The 18,869-nt window shown below is 40.6% G+C and overlaps 1 protein-coding gene, 1 long non-coding RNA gene and 2 other non-coding genes across 6 annotated transcripts in view; 1 reads left to right on the plus strand and 3 right to left on the minus strand.

The window, feature by feature from the left end:
* LOC132235706 (uncharacterized) overlaps positions 1–3,196 on the plus strand; it is a 34,246-nt gene extending 31,050 nt beyond the window's left edge. The window contains exons 2-3 of the long non-coding RNA XR_009453073.1: positions 549–943; positions 1,231–3,196. This is a non-coding gene — a long non-coding RNA (uncharacterized LOC132235706). The remainder of the gene's footprint in view (positions 1–548; positions 944–1,230) is intronic.
* Positions 3,179–18,869, minus strand: HSPA9 (heat shock protein family A (Hsp70) member 9). Of its 3 annotated transcripts, XM_059698506.1 has the most exons (17): positions 18,681–18,868; positions 17,591–17,649; positions 17,271–17,358; positions 16,486–16,667; positions 15,454–15,578; positions 14,824–14,897; positions 14,638–14,744; positions 14,006–14,168; positions 13,493–13,585; positions 9,435–9,644; positions 7,881–8,108; positions 7,037–7,141; positions 5,709–5,826; positions 4,945–5,039; positions 4,522–4,614; positions 4,197–4,337; positions 3,179–3,900 (listed from the first exon to the last, which is right to left on the minus strand). In XM_059698506.1, the coding sequence occupies exons 1-17, from the start codon at positions 18,759–18,761 to the stop codon at positions 3,823–3,825; spliced, it is 2,040 nt and encodes a 679-aa protein (XP_059554489.1). In that variant the 5' UTR covers positions 18,762–18,868; the 3' UTR covers positions 3,179–3,822. The 3 variants fall into 3 exon arrangements, 2 of the variants coding, with proteins under 2 accessions (XP_059554489.1, XP_059554491.1); XM_059698508.1 differs by lacking the exon at positions 17,591–17,649 and having other exon boundaries at positions 18,681–18,820; XR_009453072.1 differs by lacking the exons at positions 3,179–3,900; positions 4,197–4,337; positions 4,522–4,614 and having other exon boundaries at positions 4,946–5,385; positions 5,628–5,826; positions 18,681–18,869.
* Positions 7,467–7,535, minus strand: LOC132236286 (small nucleolar RNA SNORD63). Its single transcript, XR_009453235.1, has one exon. It is a non-coding gene; the product is annotated as a small nucleolar RNA SNORD63 (small nucleolar RNA).
* Positions 8,812–8,886, minus strand: LOC132236284 (small nucleolar RNA SNORD63). Its single transcript, XR_009453233.1, has one exon. It is a non-coding gene; the product is annotated as a small nucleolar RNA SNORD63 (small nucleolar RNA).

The following is an 18,869-nucleotide window of genomic DNA, read 5'->3' on the forward strand; positions in this document are numbered from 1 at the left end:
TGTAAAGCAAAAATGTTTCTGGCAGTTTTGGAGGCTGGGAGTCTGACATCAGGGTGCCAGCATGGTCAGGTAAGGATCCTCTTCTAGGTCACATTCTGATTGTATCCTCACAAGTGGAAGGGGACAAGGGATCTCTGGAGCCCTTTTTATATAAAGGCACTACTCCCATTCCACCCTCAAGGCCTATCACTCCCCAAAGGCTCCATCTCCTAACACCATTGCCTTGAGGTTAAGATTTCAACACATGGATATGGGAGGTCGGAGGAATAACACAGATACTCAGATATCATAGTGGGGGGGGGGAACATTGGGTGGTAATAACTGCTAAGGGGAATAGGATAGAGCCGTGGTCAGCAAACTGCGGCTCGCAAGCCACATGCGGCTTTGGCCCCTTAAATGTGGCTCTTCCTAAGCTTTAGGAGTACCCTAATTAAGTTAATAATGTACCTACCTATATAGTTTAAGTTTAAAAAATTTGGCTCTCAATCATTGTACTGTTGATATTTGGCTCTCTTGATTAATGAGTTTGCTGACCACTGGGATAGAAGATGGGAAATGATAAGGACTTGAGAGGGAACTATTTTTTTTTTAAATATATTTTTATTGATTTCAGAGTAAGGGAGAGACAGAGACAGAAATATTGACGGGAATCATTGATTAGCTGCCTCCTGCATGCCCTATGGTCAAGCCCACAACCTGGGCATGTGTCCCGACTGGGAATTGAACTGTGACCTCCTAGTTAATAAGTCGACGCTCAACCACTGTGCCAAGCCAGCTGGGCTGGGAGCTGCTATTTTATGAAATTTCAAAACCTTAGGAATAAAGTGAGTCAAGTGGAAAGCTAGAATTCCTGCAAGGGAGGACAAAAACCACAAAGTAAATAGGAAGGTAGGGAGAAAGTAATGAAGGGCCTCATCACTGCTGTGGGGAAATAGCAAGGTGTGTAATTTTTTTAAATAGAAATTTGGATTGTTTCCCAAATATCCAACTTTTTAAAATTTTAGATTATTTTATTTTTATATATTTTATTGATTTTTTACAGAGAGGAAAGGAGAGGGGATAGAGTTAGGAACATTGATGAGAGAGAAACATCGATCAGCTGCCTCTTGCACACCTCCTACTGGGGATGTGCCCGCAACCAAGGTACATGTCCTTAGCTGTAATCGAACCTGGGACCTTTCAGTCCGCAGGCCGAAGCTCTATCCACTGAGCCAAACCAGTTAGGGCAAGGTGTGTAATTTTAAGGGGGGAAGACTACTTGTAATAATCCAAGTAGTAACTAATACTAAGTGGTAGAGTGGAGATGGTGATTCTGGATGCGCTTTGAAGTTTGCTAAGATTTGTTCATTCCAGGTTTGGGCAACCATAAAGCAGCACATTTACTGGAAAGACCACTTAGGAAAATCAGAAGTTCCTTTTGGGACCTATCAAGCACTTGTCACAAAAGGGAGACTATTTGAAGAATAAAAATCTTTTGGCCTTTCAAGACTGTTTGCACTAGTATCAGTTTTATTGGTCTGTATCGGGAATATTGCTGTATGTTCACTACACATGGGGAAGCTTGAGACAGTTGTGGGTATCTATCCAGGCAGCTCTTCTCCCTCCTTCCTAATATAAGCCATTTTGTTTCAGGGGATGTTTGGCTGCTCTCTGATAACAAGGATGAATCTTGAATCATAAGATAGTTGTCAATTGGGGTGTTTTTGAAATCCTTGAAAGGCTTAGTTAACAATGATTAGGAGGTTCTAGAGGTGTTTAGTGGTCAAGGGCCAACCACAGGTGCTAAACATCTATCTATATACATAAAACCCTAATATGCAAATAGACTGAACGACTACACAACTGGTCACTATGATGTGCACTGACCACCGGGGGCACATGCAGAACATGGTGGGAGCCACAGTGGGATGAGCTGGGTGGGGGTATGGAGGATGGGCAGAGACCTACCCTTGTGCCCACTGCAGCCTTGTGGCCCAAAGTTCCTTTTAAGGTGCACGGATTCGTGCACTGGGCCCCTAGTCCAGTGATGGCGAACCTTTTGAGCTTGGCGTGTCAGCATTTTGAAAAACCCTAACTTAACTCTGGTGCCGTGTCACATATAGAAATTTTTTTTTATATTTGCAACCATAGTAAAACAAAGACTTATATTTTTGATATTTATTTTATATATATTTTTGATATTTATTTTATATATTTAAATGCCATTTAACAAAGAAAAATCAACCAAAAAATGAGTTTGCGTGTCACCTCTGACATGCGTGTCATAGGTTTGCCATCACTGCCCTAGTCTAACAATAACATGCCACAAAACAATCCTTCATAAATTATTGCACAGGGCCACTAGTTTCCCACCAAGTGTCCATCTGGCTGAGAACTTGAACCTAGAATTTATTTTTTACGAGAATCTCAAGAAAGTATTTACATGGCTGTCAATGACCAATTTTCCAGGAATGTAATTATCATGTAAACAATGTCCTTCACGTTACAGTACTGTATTAATTTTTAAATGATTTGAGAGAGGAAGAGAGAAACATCAATATGTTGTTCCACTTATTCATGCATTCATTGGATACTTGTATAGACCCCAACTGTAATTTGATCCCACAACCTTGGCCTACTGGAAAGACACTTTAGCCAACTGAGCCTACCCCGCCAGAGCCTCATTGTATTGAGTTTTAAATATTTATGAGTTACATTTCTAAATATCACCACAAAATAAAAGGCATGACCTCTGATGGGATCTAAGTCCTATGTTCTTAAGAATCCTGCAGGCATGACATACAATAAATCTTTTGGGAGACTTTTGGGGAAAAATTCTTAACACTTAGATATAAGAAAGATGCAGTCACCTTTCTGCTTCTGAAGTTGTCAGCACGTGGTAATTAGAACTACATCATAATTTAAGATAAGACTAGCCATGCGCTGAGGGTGAAAGCAAATATGGTAATTACCAGTACCTAACATTATTGAGCCATTAAACCTGTAACTTAGGGTTTACTACTAGATTTATATATAGCTACTTAGAACTGAAAGCAACCTGAAAATAGTAGCCTGTTTTCATGCTAGAGATCTAGACTTTTAACATTCCAAATGAAAGATGGAGCTAAAAGAAATCAACAAAAAAACCTCAAACCCAAAGTTGTACTTAGCCTCACCCCTCACAAACAAGAGATCAAGATGCTTTTCATATTTATTTTTTTAAAAAATCCAGAATGGATCAAAAAGAATAATCCAGGGTACAGGTGCCAAAGGCCAGAAGGTAGCTATAAAAGTGTGCCATAGGAAAATTAGGGAGCCTTATTACCTTGTTTAAAAGCTGTACCTAACATAAATAGCTTAGCTTCCCCTGCTCTACCTCTGAATGTGGGACAACAGGCTTGTCTTGCAAGGCCTCAGTTGAAGGATCCCATGTATACACACAGGCTGGTATGGCAGTACTTGTCTTATATCCCCAGTTGGTTTTATTCCAGGTCTGACTACCTTCGTTGTTGTGTGTGGGATGGTTTCACCCCTTGGAAATACAGGTACTTCAGCACAAAACAATGTTAAGTCTTTACAATCAATAAATCATTACCTTCCCTTTTCGTGCAGCTAAAAAATGATAGGCTAGGGACAGACAGAACATTGTGAGCTTTGTTACTGTTGGAATTACCACTCATTAAATGATCATTAGCTAAGTCACTAAATTTACATATTAAGGGAATTATATATAGAATACTGCAAAAACACAGTAAAAGACTGAAGTCTGCCCATTTCTGCTCAGGAAGTCCCTTCACTCCCAAGCATCATATGTTGTCCTTTTGGCTCCAAAGTTTACTGTTATTACTGTTTCTCTTCTTTTTGATCTTCCTTTTGTTCCCCAGCACTAGAACTTCCAGAGCCTTCTCGCTCAGAGGCCATCTGTTAAGAAAACATTTGACAGTCACTCATTTAATGTTAAGGCTGACAGCTTGCTTTCTGGAGCCATATTCTACCTATTTCACCCCCATCCTCCCAGTACACTATTGGTGGTTTCTGTGACTCCTTCCCTTTGACCTCCCTCACAAAGTAGTCTAGAAGGAAGGACATTTTCAACATGGCCAGTTCTATAAAATGGCGATGTAGGGAGCCATCAGTGAGTCATCAAGAGCAGTTACATCAAGATCAGATGAGAAGGAAAATAAGTCATTGAGCAAAACACCCTTCAGTCCTTGTACCTTTTTGTATGCCATTTCGAAGAGCTTCAATGATGCTTGCTGAAGGGAAGATGCTGCCTGCCTTATGTTTTCTCCAGTTTCACTATCTTTTCGAGCCAGGAGCTCTCTCATTTTGGAAATCTCCTCTTTTAGTTTGTTGCACTTAAAAACAAAATAAAACAAAGCCCTCACTTTTTGTGGTTTTCTTATCCTATTACATGAAACAGTAATATTCAGAAACATTTTTTAAAAATTAAATTCCAATCAAGACCCACACAAACTTCATTGACATTGGTGACAATGCCTCCCAACTTCTTGAACTATTGTATTATAAAAGAGGGCTCACCTCATCAGCAGGCAATTGGTCCTTGTATTCCTCCATCTTGCTTTCTGTATCATGGATGATTCCTTCAGCCATATTAACTGCTTCAACTCGTTCCTAAGAGACATTAGAAATTGAAGACATCCCAATTGGTTGGCTGAGAAAGACAACATGCTGACTGCTACATATAGTTAGAGTAAAAACAGTAAGGGGGAGAAGAAGTCACTGTGGTTGGTGTGAGCTAGTCTGATGTCTGTGAAAGATTTTAGCTGAATTCTTATAACAAAAATCAATATAGGAAGACTTGGAATAAATAAAGGCATTCCACATAAGTTACAACAAAGGGGGAAAGGGGATAGATTGAGGGTAACAGAAGATAGAAGATCAAAGATAAATGTCTAAACTCCTACTTTCATCTCCAAGCTGAAAAGACAAAGTACCAATCACCTTCTTTCGCCTGTCTTCCTCAGCATACTTCTCTGCGTTCTTAACCATATTTTCAATATCATCTTTGCTTAACCCACCAGAAGACTGGATCACAACTACAGTGAAAAGAAAGCATTTTGTTACTTCCCTGGTAAAATTATTTATCTCACCCTCTATTTGTATAGAGAAGAACAATACGCCTGCTCAGAATAGCCTATCTTGATGTAAATTACGAAGAGGAATACCCTACTGTCCTATAATAGACAGAAGGAAACAAAGGTCTGATATACACAAAGACCAACTATCCTGCCAATCCCCCAAGACTTTAATAAGCTCAGCAATCCAGAGGCTCAGTGCTTGCCTATTTGGGGGAATAAACACATCTGTTAATGTGAATCTGATAATTGAGAAAAGGGGCAAAGACGACTCATTCTTCCGAGGCTAGAAAAAGATATGCACAACCTAGAGCAGTGATGACGAACCTTTTGAGCTCGGCGTGTCAGCATTTGAAAAACCCTAACTTAACTCTGGTGCCGTGTCATATATAGGAATTTTTTGATATTTGCAACCATAGTAAAACAAAGACTTATATTTTTGATATTTATTTTATATATTTAAATGCCATTTAACAAAGAAAAATCAACCAAACAAATGAGTTCGCGTGTCACTTCTGACACGCGTGTCATAGGTTCGCCATCACTGACCTAGAGGGTCAAGTTCCCAACAGAAAGAAACTCCAAGGCCTCTTACCTCATCCTAACAGTCTGATAAATAAGAACACTTACTCTGCTGCTCGCGTCCTGTACCCTTATCTTTGGCAGAAACATGTACAATCCCATTGGCATCAATGTCAAATGTAACTTCAATCTGAGGGACTCCACGTGGGGCTGGGGGGATTCCAATCTAAAGTAAGTAAATACACAGATTAAGCTCTTCTCACAAAGATGTACAGTTCTCTAGTTTCAAACCTATACGTTTTTCTGGGGAACAAGTCACTTGGTTCCAGGGAGGAACCAGCTATAGTTTCACTTAAATGTACAAAAACAGGTTTATAAGTAAAGGTAATACTTCATCGCTACCTGAAATAAACAGGGCTTATACCAATAAAGGCTGATTATAGCAAGTAATCATAATTATTATGTACTTGGGGACACAATGAATAATAGCAAATCTCATTACTGTTCATCTCACCAAGAACCAGTAAGCAATACTAATTAGAAGTCAGTAATATCAAATGTCTCTTAAATTAGTAACCAAAAATTTCTCCTAATTAGCACTGTCTATGAACACGTCCCTGTCTTATATCTTCTATCTATATATATAAAAGCCTGAACAACCAAATGCTATGATGTGCACTGACCAACACAGGGCAGATGTTCAACACAGGAGCTGCCCCCTGGTGGTCAGTGTGCTCCCACAGCGGGAGCACCACTCAGCTGACTGACAGGTGCCAGATGCTGGGCCCATGGCTGGCAAGTGCAGCTGTGGTGGTGCAGCCTAGCCTGCAGGGATCTGGCTGAAACCTGCAGTCCAACATCCCCCAAGGGGTCCCAGATTGTGAGAGGGCGCAGGCCAGGCTGAGGGACCCCACCAGTGCACAAATCTGTGCACCAGGCCTCTAGTCTATCTAATAAAAGCCTAAGCAACCGTTATGGCGGAACAACTAGTTGATTCAACGCAGGAGCTACCCCCTGGTGGTCAGTGTGCTCCCACAGGGGGAGGGGCCACTCAGCCAGAAGCCAGGCTCATGGCTGGCGAGTGTAGCAGTGGAAGCGCTAAGGAGCAGCGAGCCAAGCGTTAAGGAGCAAGGGGTCCCGGACTGCAAGAGGGCACAGGCCAGACTGAAGGGAGGGATCACCCCCCCCCCCCCGAATTTCATGCACTGGGCCTCTAGTATATTTATAATATTCTTAAAGTTCCTAAGACACAAGCAAGGCTTTCAGGTAAAAATTGAAGCCAAGGGCTCTTCAGTTGCAGAACTTGTACGTACACTATGTTAAGATAACAGACTACCTGTGTTTCAGCAATTTATAGTAATATTAATAGGGGTTGAAATATAGTCTAACTGTACAATAAAAAAGAAAGGAGCATATTTAGGATTCCCAATACCTACCAAAGTAAACTGTCCAAGAAGTTTGTTGTCTCCAGCCATCTCTCTCTCACCCTGGCACACTTTAATCTCCACCTGAGTCTGACCATCAGCGGCTGTAGAAAACACCTAGGGAAAAAGAAACTTTCTGGGTTGTCTATCTAATTAAACTACTCCCCTTACACAGAGGACAAGCCAAAGAAAGAAACTCACACTGTAATCCTGGAAGAGTCCTAATGTACACAATTTTCAGAACAAAGGCTTATGTCTTTTGCTGGGAATAGGAGTAGGATTAGCACAGCAAAAGGGCACCCAATAGCTATTGTTTCTCTAAGCAAATGCACTGTAAAAAGATGCAGCATTGGCACAGAAGGCCTCAAGAGAAGGTGCCAAAAAAAGGAGATGTTGAAACATGCTCATCTGAGGAAACAGGTCAGAGATAGGACATGCATTTTGTGCTCAGTCACAGGACGTCACCACATACTTTTCTTCAGAATGATGTGTTGACAATACATCACAGCACAAATACAGCAATAGCCAGTTTTTCATAAAAACATCAAAATTAGAAAAGTCAAGACATCATTCTTAATCCAAAGACCCAAGTCATTGTCCAAATAGCCCTGCCTGGCATCGCAGGACACCCATCATTCACCCATAATAGAAGCTCATTGCACTGTCTTGGTCAGGCCATTCTTTTTATTGCCTTTGAGAACAGAAGAATATAGAGAATTTAGTCCCAAATGATGAGGTTTCTTTTGGTAAGTTAAAGAGTGAAGTTTTCTAGGAAAAGCTCACAAAAATGGCTCCAATCACATCCCTCACAGAACCTAGTAATCTCTGTGACAAGGTAGAAAGGGGAGGCTCTTACCTGACTTTTCTTGGTTGGAATAGTGGTGTTCCTGTTAATAAGTTTGGTAAATACACCTCCCAGAGTCTCAATACCCAAAGAAAGGGGAGTGACATCCAGGAGCAGCACATCTGTGACATCACCAGCCAACACACCTCCCTGAATGGCAGCTCCCATGGCCACAGCCTCGTCAGGATTGACAGCTTTACTTGGGGCTCGGCCAAAGAGATCCTGCACAGTCTGCTGAACCTGAGCACCAAGAGAAAAGAACCTGTCACCCACTACTCAAAGCAACTAATTGCCCAAGACGGAGACAGAGAACACACCTGTCCCAAGACCATAGCAAATCACAGGACAAGTTGCTTCAGATCCAAGAATTTCACTCAAATTACTAGTATTTCATAGCTGAATTCTTGTTAATGATCCGAGTATATCATGTAGGTAACACTCATATACTTTACTCACATATGTCATTCATAGCCCTTTAAATTTGGGAAGAATTAGTGTTAAGTTTGTTATCTGGTTTCCCATACAATACATTGCATTAGAAATGGTGTAGCCCTGGTCGGTATGGCTCCATTGGTTGAGCATTGTCTGTTACACAGAAAGGTTATGGGTTTGATTCCCGTTAGGAGGCATGCAGGAGGTAGCTGATCTACATATCAACTAAAAACCAACTAAAAGGAGGCAGTGCAGAGATCATACCATGACAACAGTGGTGCTAACATGAGACATGCTCTTCCCTCCTTTTTAAAATAATGCTAGGGGAAAGTGCTATTTAAATAGCATCTAGGATATTTGCTAACAGAATATCATCCAGGTCCAAAGCCTCTTGTTTTCTCTCCAGATTTATTCTGTGCATATTTTCCTAAGCCCACATACTTGAAAATTTAATATCAAAGCCCAAGATAATTCCATGAAAGTCATAAAGAATTGCATCTTCAACAGTTTCCGTGCTCAGTCATTAACTTTCTACACACCTGTCTTTTCAGAATGATGTGTTGATGAATAGAATGCATCATTGCACAAATCTCTGTTGAAGAGTTACAATTAATTAAAAGCCTTAAACACTATGCTGTAAAGACACATGTCCAAAATTATTCCATGGAGGCCAGTTAGTGTCAAGGTTTTATACTTTTTAACTGAATTTTTAGAGAGGAAAGGAGAGAAACATCAACCTGGGCATATGCTCTACCTGAGAATCAAACCAGCAAACTTTCAGTGCACAGGATGATGCCCAACCAACTGAACCACACCGGCCAGGGCAGTATCAAGGTTTTAAGCTATCTCTGACCTCATGTTCATTCCTAAAAATTCTTCAAGACTGAAGTTCAGAATTCTCCCAGTCACCACCCCAAGGACATTTTGCCCTTCCTAATCCCTTTTCTTATATCCTTGAATTTAAAAAAGAGGCTGAAAAGAACTCTTCAGTTAAAGCACAAATTCCTCCTTTCTGGATTACCATGGAAGAAAGGCCACATATTCATATCCCTACACATAAGCCATTTGACTCCCCCCAAAACATGCAGGTCCTTTCTGCTTGCCATGTTGAGAATTCCATGGATCCATCCATACCTTGGGCATTCTAGTCATGCCACCAACAAGAATCACTTCTCCTATGTCACTCTTGCTGACTTCTGCATCTTGCATGGCTTTTTGGCATGGGGCGATGGTCCTCCTGATTAGCTCAGCGACAATCCCCTCAAACTGAGCCCGGGTCAGCTTCATATTCAAATGCTTAGGTCCAGATGCATCCATTGTAAGATATGGCAAGTTGATGTCAGTCTGCAAAGGAAGCAGGGAGATCAGTAGTGGTGAAGTTTCTTTTTTTAAAAAAATGTATTTTATTGATTTTTTTACAGAGAGGAAGGGAGAGGGATAGAGAGTTAGAAGCATCGATCAGCTGCCTCCTGCACACTCCCCACTGGGGATGTGCCTGCAACCAAGGTACATGCCCTTGACTAGAATCGAACCTGGGACCCTTGAGTCCACAGGCTGACGCTCTATCCACTGAGCCAAACCAAGGGCAAGTTTCTTTATTCAATAAATACTATAGGACAGGAAGACTTTGAATGCCACAGTGGTCACACCTACTTTAAAGGAAAAGCTACCAAACACAGTGACTCTATAAGAGTCCAACCCCTATCTCTCCAAAGGTAAAAACACTTCAGAATTTTATTATTAAACAATGAAGATCAGAGGAGAGAAGCAGGAAAAAGCCCTGTTCAGGAGACAAGAAATATTCTACCACTAAATATATAGGGTGGGGCAAAATGACATTTATAGTTGTGAGTACACGAAACAGTTCATTCCTATATTAATTACTATATTTTCTATACAAACAACTGTAAACCTACCTTTGCCCCACCTTGTACATTAAGAACCGTACTACAGCCTGGCCAGTGTAGCTCAGTAGCTGAGCATAGACCTACGAACCAGGAGGTCACAGTTCAATTCCCAGACAGGTACGTGCCTGGGTTACATGCTCAATCCCTAATGTGGGGCATGCAGGATGCAGCCAATCCATGATTCTCATTGATGCTTCTCTTTCTCCCTCTCCCTTCCTCTCTGAAATTAATAAATATTTTTTAAAGGAAAAAGAATTACACTACTGTTTTTCCCACCAAGTTTTAAAAAACTCCACGTACAGTAGTTATAAACAATAACAACAGATCCAAGATATGCTCCGAACCAAATAACCTGCCACCAAGCCAGGGCTTTGTTTCAGGAAGACGACTAGAAAGCTATGAACAACAGAGATGCTCTTTAACTACAAGGACTGACTTTACTGCCATCATATCCACAGAGAACTGCTAACATGGCCACCATCAGACCATGTAGTATCTAATATTTAATAAACCCCAAATCCTAATAAGGCATGGATTAAAAATATTTAGACCTGCCCAACGTGGCTCACTGGTTGAGCATTGACCTATGGACCAGGAGGTCACAGTTCAATTCCTGGTCAGGGCACATGCCCGGGTTGCGGGCTCCATCCCCAGTAGGAGACACGCAGGAGGCAACCAATCCATGATTCTCTCTCTTGATGTTTCTATCTTTCCCTCTCCCTTCCTCTGAAATCAATAAAATATATATATATTTTTTTAAAAAGAAGAATATTTAGACCAAAAAAATCTCATCACTGAACATGCTGAAACAGATGTCCTAGGGGTGGACCCCCGGGAACAGAATTACCTTATGCCTCTCCACTAACTTCACATCAAAGCAAGGCCCGCAGGGATTAAAGACTCGGGAGTAAATCCTTAAACTTTTCCTTGGGTTAAGTACTGGGACTATTAAATGCTTAATATGAGAGTTAACACATCTTCTGTAGAAACAGTGTTACTGGGTTTTGCCTTAAAGAATACCATTGACAATTTCCATCTTTCTTTGCAAAATGTCAGTAATCCGAATTGGAAAATAGAATTTCATCATCCAAACCAATATGATTCAATAGAACTTTTTGTGACACCAGCAATGTTCTATAATCTGTGTTGTTCAATTCAGCAGCCACTAGCCACTTATGGCTGAGCTCCTGAAATACAGCTAGCACAACTGAGGAACATAATTTAAAATTTGTAGTTAACTTTAAATATCCACAAGTGGCTACTGTTTTAGTGTAGTTCTATATGCTGTAAGTTAATGACAACCTGAAAAACTCTAGGACTCTCAACTCTATAAAATCAGTTCATCACAGTTTTGTCCTTCATTTTCCTCAAATCGAAGTATCTTTCACTATCAGTCCTCTCTCTTACCAACTGATGTGCTACCATAACCTCCCAGGGATTTCCCACATCCACTCAGGTTGCCTTCTGCCACAGAACCCTTGCCCCCACTGAAAATAAAACTGTGCTCTATCGGCCAAAGTGCTTTTCATAAACCCAAATCTGACCATGTTATTGGCTCCCACACAAAGTTTTTACTGGTTTATACTCAGAACAGATACCAAAACAAATCTATAAAGCTAGGGCTCTAGCCTCCTGTCCCATGCCCGTCTGCACTTCAGCCACACTGACCCCTTCTCAGCACTGCATACTTGATTAATTCAGCATTTCCTAATTAACTCATCTTTCGGACGTCTCCTTGCTATGTCTAACATCTCTGTCAACTGTCAGGTTCCTCTAATATAAATCTAACTTTGCCTTTCTCGTACATTAATAACTTACATTCAGAGTACTTATTACTACACGTTCTAAGCACGTTACATGTATGTATGAATTTAGTAACCCTTGACATTCTAAGAGGAAAAGTAGTACCATTATCTGCATTTTATAGAATGGAAATGTTAAGTCATTCACCCAAGGTCACACTGCTAAGTGATGAAATAGGACCTGAACCCCAACAGTCTACTTGTAGAGCCACTCTTAACCTTTCTTTACATGACTTCTGGCTTGACATTTTATATAATGTTCTAAATAACGTCCACCTCCCACAACACACTAAACTACACGAACAAGGGTAGTGTTTCTCAGAATTTATCCTAAAGGTTTATAATCACACATGCACAAACATTAATGTACAAGGATGCTCAATATACCTTGCTATAATGACAAAATGCTGACCAAAAAAATCCTAATGCCTATCAATAGGATACAGAAGGTCTTTGAATAACATTTTGTTATAACATCGATGAGATGTCATAGGAATGTATCAAATAGCCTATGAAAAACTGGTTTCCTTATACAACATTTTGTTTAAAACTCACAGACCTATTGATGATATCAAGTGAGGACTTACTGTACAGCCACATAAAAACCAACCAACCTTCCCCTCCAAAAAGTGTCAGACCCCTGGGAAGAATTATAAGCTATTCTCTGGCAGACTGCAATATTTCAACCCTGACCCATCATGTTGCAAAGTTCTGCCACTCTTTATGATAGCAGGAAACAAAGCAACATCATCATCATCATCATCATGGGTGACTTTGTACAACTTTATCATTCCTCATAGCTACTTAAAAAAAAAAAAAAATCCAGGTTTGACTCAAGTTTAACACCTCTTCTCCTCCCACTGGTAATCAAACTACTAAGGTAGTCACAGGCTCTGTTTCTCTGCCACCTAAGAACCTGGAATTAAATCTCTTGCCTTCCACCTTGTTTCGTCTCTGATCCGGATCTACCATACTTTCTACATTTCTATTCTTGGTTATTAGAGCAAAGTGAAGCTTCATCTCTCTGAAATGAAGCAGGATAGGCTGACACCTTAAAACAGATGCTGAGCAAATCTGATGCCCAGAGGGAAAAACTTGCTCAGGTGCATAAACCCCAGCCTTCATAGCTCACTTTCTAGATCGGTGATTCAAATTAAAGGAGAAACTATTAGAGACCCACACAAAGAGGTACCTCGAGTTAAGTGAAGACAGCAGTGCTGAGAGTCTCCTGGTATTTACAGGGTAGCAATTATAGCTTTGCACACTCCTAGTCTAGATTTTAGCTCCAGTACACATAACCTCTGATTTGGATGGTTAACAAATTAAGGTCATCCATTAAAACACACACACAACACCTACTCCTTTGCTCATGGAAAGGTTTTTACCACCAATCAGCAAACAGTAAGACAATTAAAATATGCTATTCAAGTAAGCTCAGGCTGAAAAGATCCATCAAGACTGCTGGGATTTGTCCATGTCTCACCTGCACAGATGAGGAGAGTTCACACTTAGCCTTCTCAGCAGCTTCCCGAACTCTTTGAAGTGCCATGTTGTCTTTGGTCAAATCAACTCCCGTCTACAAAGTGAAGACATTAATGCTAGTATTAATGAGGTGATAAATACTCTTAAATTGCAGTGATATGCTGTTAACAATTCAAAATAGAGCCATAACTTTATACACAAGCATAAGTTACTTCTTCCCTTTAAAATTCTGTAGGGAAAAGAAAACCTATTCTAAAAGGGCTATCTATGCCTGAGTCAGAGGGCAGAACTGATCTCAGTTCTTTCAACCGTAGGAGTCTAGCTCAAAAAAAGGAGTTCCCAGAATTCTTTTTTCAATATTGTACAAAGAGTGCCATATCCCTTAAACGGAAACACAAACATTTCAGTGTTCTACTCAGGGCAAAAAAATTTAGTGCTCTATTCAGGGCAGCTATCTGAACAAGGAAATTTTCACTATCCCGATGTCTATAGATTAACCACACCAGTAACTAACCTCTCTTTTAAACTCCTTCACAATGTGTTGTAGCAAGGCCTGGTCAAAGTCTTCACCACCTAAGAAAGTGTCTCCATTGGTGGACTTCACCTCAAATACTCCTTTCTGAATTTCCAGGACAGAAATATCAAAAGTTCCACCACCTAAATCATATACAGCAATGCTAGAAAGAAAAAAAAGGAAGGCCTTAAGGAACAAAAGTAATGCTACAACATGGACAAAACTTGAAAACATATCTGACCAGCACATGGTGGAACCTATGCCAACATACATTTCAATAACCAAATAAGCTTGCCTATTTTCCCCAAAGTATAATTATTATGAAATTTGATAATTGTGTGACATTTGTATTAACATATGGCCCTAACATGTGAAGTATACATACAGTTGAAATGAATAAATTCACTTAAAAGCAAAACCACTCTTTTGGAGGGGAGGGAACGACCCTATTAGACCAGTACTTAGGGAAAAATAGTAAATAAATAAAGTCTTGAAATGAATGAAAAACAGATTATACAGCCTTGCAGAACATCAAGGCAGTATATTTTTAGTCTAAATACAAGAATCAATCACTAAAAAATCAAAATGATGACTTGGGATAAGTCTTGGTGGAGTTTATTATATAGACTTACACTTTATCTTCTGATTTGTCTAGACCATAGGCCAGAGCAGCAGCTGTGGGTTCATTAATCACCCGAAGCACATTCAGTCCAGCTATCTGACCAGCGTCCTTAGTGGCCTAAAAAAGAAAAAAGCATTTTCCACCTTTGTGTCCGCAATACCACTAATTTCCTAAATAAAAATGCTAATTGACTCACCTGTCTTTGTGAGTCATTGAAATAAGCTGGGACTGTGATCACAGCATTTTTTGCTGTATGCCCCAGGTAATTTTCTGGAAAAGAATCAAGGAATGAATCCAATCATGTGATTGTCAGTTGAAATAGGTAACAGAATTACTAATGTAACCTAACAACCTATATCATCCTTTTGGAGCCACAAACAGCACACACCAGTTTTTCAGCATGCTAAGGCCTAACATGTAGAGACCTTGTAGGAAAATACTCCAACCTAAGATAATAATTAAAAACCAAGACCTCACCTCTAACACTTCAGTGAAAGTTCAACAACTAGAATGACTTAAAATGACTACTAGTTTCATCAATGGGAAGTTCTAAACTTTTACCTAACAGACAAAAGCTTATGTGTCATCTTTTGGCTTTCAAAATACTACTCCCCTACTGGAAAAAAGGAACAAGAAGGCCACCATTAGGAAAATTTGGAAGATGTATTCAATCTGCAGAGAATAGTAAGAAGAGTTTTGCCATCCCTAGGTTTTCTGTATAAAAGCCACCAGACTCATCCAAGGGACACTGGGGTATAAAAGCTAGTGATCTCAGATAAATCACCTAGTTCTTGATACTTTCCCAGACGTGAACTAAACATCTCACCTGCAGTCTCTTTCATCTTCATCAACACAAATGCTCCAATCTGACTTGGAGAATAGAGTTTTCCATGAGCTTCAACCCAGGCATCACCATTGGAGGCGCGGACAATTTTAAAGGGAACATTTTTACTGCAAGACACAAAAATTGTATTTGAAAAAACATGGCAGGGCAATCTACCATGAATATCCACCCTCCCATCCCCAGAAATCCATGGTCAGTGAGAACTTCAGAAATGAATTTAATAAAAGCCTTTAGAAAGCAAACATTAACATGTCAAAACACCCTGATGAAACCCAAACATTCTCTACTTCCCACCAAACAAAAAACTTAAGCAGCTGCTTTGGAAAATGATTATAGTTATCACTTATAGGACCCAGAAATTCCATTACTAAGTATCTAGCCAGGAGATATGAAAACATGCGTTCACACAAAAACCTGTGGCAGCATTATTATCCATAATAGCTAAAAAGTGGCCCGGCTGGGTTGAGCATCGACCCATGAACCAAGAGGTCACCGGTTGGATCCCCAGTCAGGGCACATGCCCAGGTTGCAAGATCAATCCCCAGTTGTACAAGAGGCAGCTAATCAATGTTTCTATCTCTCTATCCCTCTCTTTAAAGTCAAGAAAAAAAAAGGGGAAAGCAAATAATGTCCATTAACATAAATGGCTAAACAAAATGTAGATATCCAGACAATGGGATATTATTTGGCCATATATAAAGTAATGAAGTATTGATAACATGCCACAACACAAACTTTGAAAACTATCTCATCAGCACATGCCACTATCAGCCTTACGAATTTAACACCAATTTACATGGCCTAGGAATGACTAGCCAATCTTCATATGCCACATCTATACACAGCAAAGACCTATCTGTGGAGGCAAAAATAAATTTTTTGAAGGAGATATCCTTTTGGCAGGAGAAGCCTTGCCCCCAGGGACACATAAAATTACTAATGTGCTCAAGGGAACTTGCTAAAAGATTCTTTTGTGTGGCCTTCAAAAATAACTATGCTTTTGTAATTACTCACATGTCTTTCTGGACTTCAGGGTCGTCATATCGCCGGCCAATAAGACGCTTGGTAGCATAGAATGTGTTGTTTGGGTTGGTGACAGCCTGTCGCTTGGCAGGCATGCCAACAAGTCGCTCACCATCTGTTGTAAAGGCTACAACTGAAGGGGTGGTTCTGGCACCTTCAGCATTCTCCAGCACCTAAAACACCCAAAGACAGACAGAGAATGAGGTTCCAGTGACCACCACTGTCTTTGTATTAATCATTTAAGACAAAACAGATGTCAACTCACAACATAAATGCTCAAGAATAGTGGATGTTCAAAATATCTTTATTTTGAAACAGAAAGAAAACCAGAATAAATATAAATCAGAGCTTTCATAGTCAATGTAAGGACAAGGTAATCTTTCCTTCTAGAAGAATTAAATCCATTTCTCAATTTTTTTGGTAATGGCTAAAAAGTTTCAGGCATATAAAAATTGCCAAGAAACAATTCAAGAATCTCAGGTGCTCTAAATATCGAGAACCTAGTGGGAATAAAAGTGTCATAAAAAGAGTAAGGAAACTTCTGGAAGAATAGCTACCATAATAGGAATCTCCTAAGATGCTTTACTTAGGTTGCAGCCCATGTGTTATGTGGAGCTCCACTTGGGACTGATAACAGAAGTAATCTGTAATCTATCTGTAAGTCATCCCAATGGTAATTTAGTAGTCCAAGAGGACACACCTAAATCCTCGGAAGTCAAATCCATTCAATTATCAGCACCATGCAATTGTGACCCAGAGCTTCAAGTCATGCTCACCTTTGCTTGTTTACCTTCCATAACGGCCACACAGGAATTGGTAGTCCCCAAATCAATACCAACAACTGCTCCCTTGATTGCTTCTGATCTGTAAAACATTTAAAACAATGCTATAGTTATCATTTTAACAGTGATCTCCAAAATGGTTACAGGAATAGTACATAAGAAAATATTGGGTACTGTGGGAATAGTGGCACATTACATAATCTGAAAATATAGATGTGTCATTTTTTCCTGAACAGAATCATTAATCACAAAGTTAGAGACCACTGCTCTGGGGTTTAGAATTTATCTCTCAAAGGAAATAAAGTTACACTTACGCATAGTCCCGCTTTGAAACAATTCTAAAAGTCTCATGACTAAGGCCATTCCAGCCATCCTAAAAAAGAAAAAACAGTTACATCAGCCATTTTTACATATGAAAACTTGAACCTGTTCCAATTATTCTTCTGAAAGTCTTGAACTCTCATTCCACTTAACTGAGTGGCTACCATGTATAAAATATACTGAAATGATGAAGCGTTTCATGTATAAGAGGCACTGCGGTACTGAAACAGCAAGTTTAATAAAGCCCTACATATAGGTGTGTATTGCATGTATAAGTTTATTTAGAAACATTTACCCTGATCCTGCGAAGCAACTGCTTTAAAGAGATAGGATTAGAAATCTTGTGGAGTCAACTTAGAAAAATTTTTTTTTTCAGGAGTAACCTCCAACCAGGATCAAAGACCTTTGTTACGACCTCATTTTAGGCCACTTCCAAGCCTTTCTTTAACCCCAGTAAGACAATTCCAGTTCTTCAAAGATGTAGGCTTTTGATCGTACGTGGTAACAAGCACCATGGCTTTCCCACAATTTGCTTACATTTTTTGAAATAACAGAGGACAACCTTAACCCCAAAATGTGGGGGAACTAACTACACAAACATTCCTAAGCAAAAGAACGGGAACTCGATTCTGGATTTATTAAGGTGTGTTCTTGCTTCATTTCATCTTTGCAGCGGGGTCCTTGCGCACATGTATCTTACAGAAGAGAAGAGCAGTCGTCTCCGACTCGTTGGTGAGAATACAAACCCGAAGAGCGGTTCCCTCCTAACTAGAATCGCATGCCTCGCCCCCAAGCTCAGACCTGTTTAATCAGCCACAAAACGGGTCGTCAGGACCACGACCTACTACTTCGTGAAATAAGACTCCGCGCTGGCAAGGGGTGTGACTCAGCAGGGCTCGAGACACGGAGATAAAGCCTGAAATGGGCCTTGAATCGGCAGCGCTGATTGCAGAAGGCCCGTTACCTTTCTTCCCACCTGATCTCTCCCAGAGGATTCTGACCCCGAAGGGCGCGTGGCTTGCAGCTCCAAGGCCCAAGACCGTGAGCCGTGAGCCCCTCGGGGAAGGCCTGGAAGTTTCTTACCTGGTGGCGGGCGACCGTGGGGCCCCGGGAGGCTGCAGCGCCGACGAGACGGGATGCCGCGGCTCGGCTGGCGCTTATCATGGCGGCTAAACGGTGAGAGTACGAGGCAACAGTCACTCGGACAGCCGGGAGCTGCGCTGCGCTGCGCGGCGGTGGGAACGCTTCTGGAAACCTCCAACCACGTGGGGT

This window comes from Myotis daubentonii, chromosome 5 (genome assembly GCF_963259705.1).
Source record: "Myotis daubentonii chromosome 5, mMyoDau2.1, whole genome shotgun sequence".
Lineage (NCBI taxonomy): Eukaryota > Metazoa > Chordata > Mammalia > Chiroptera > Vespertilionidae > Myotis > Myotis daubentonii.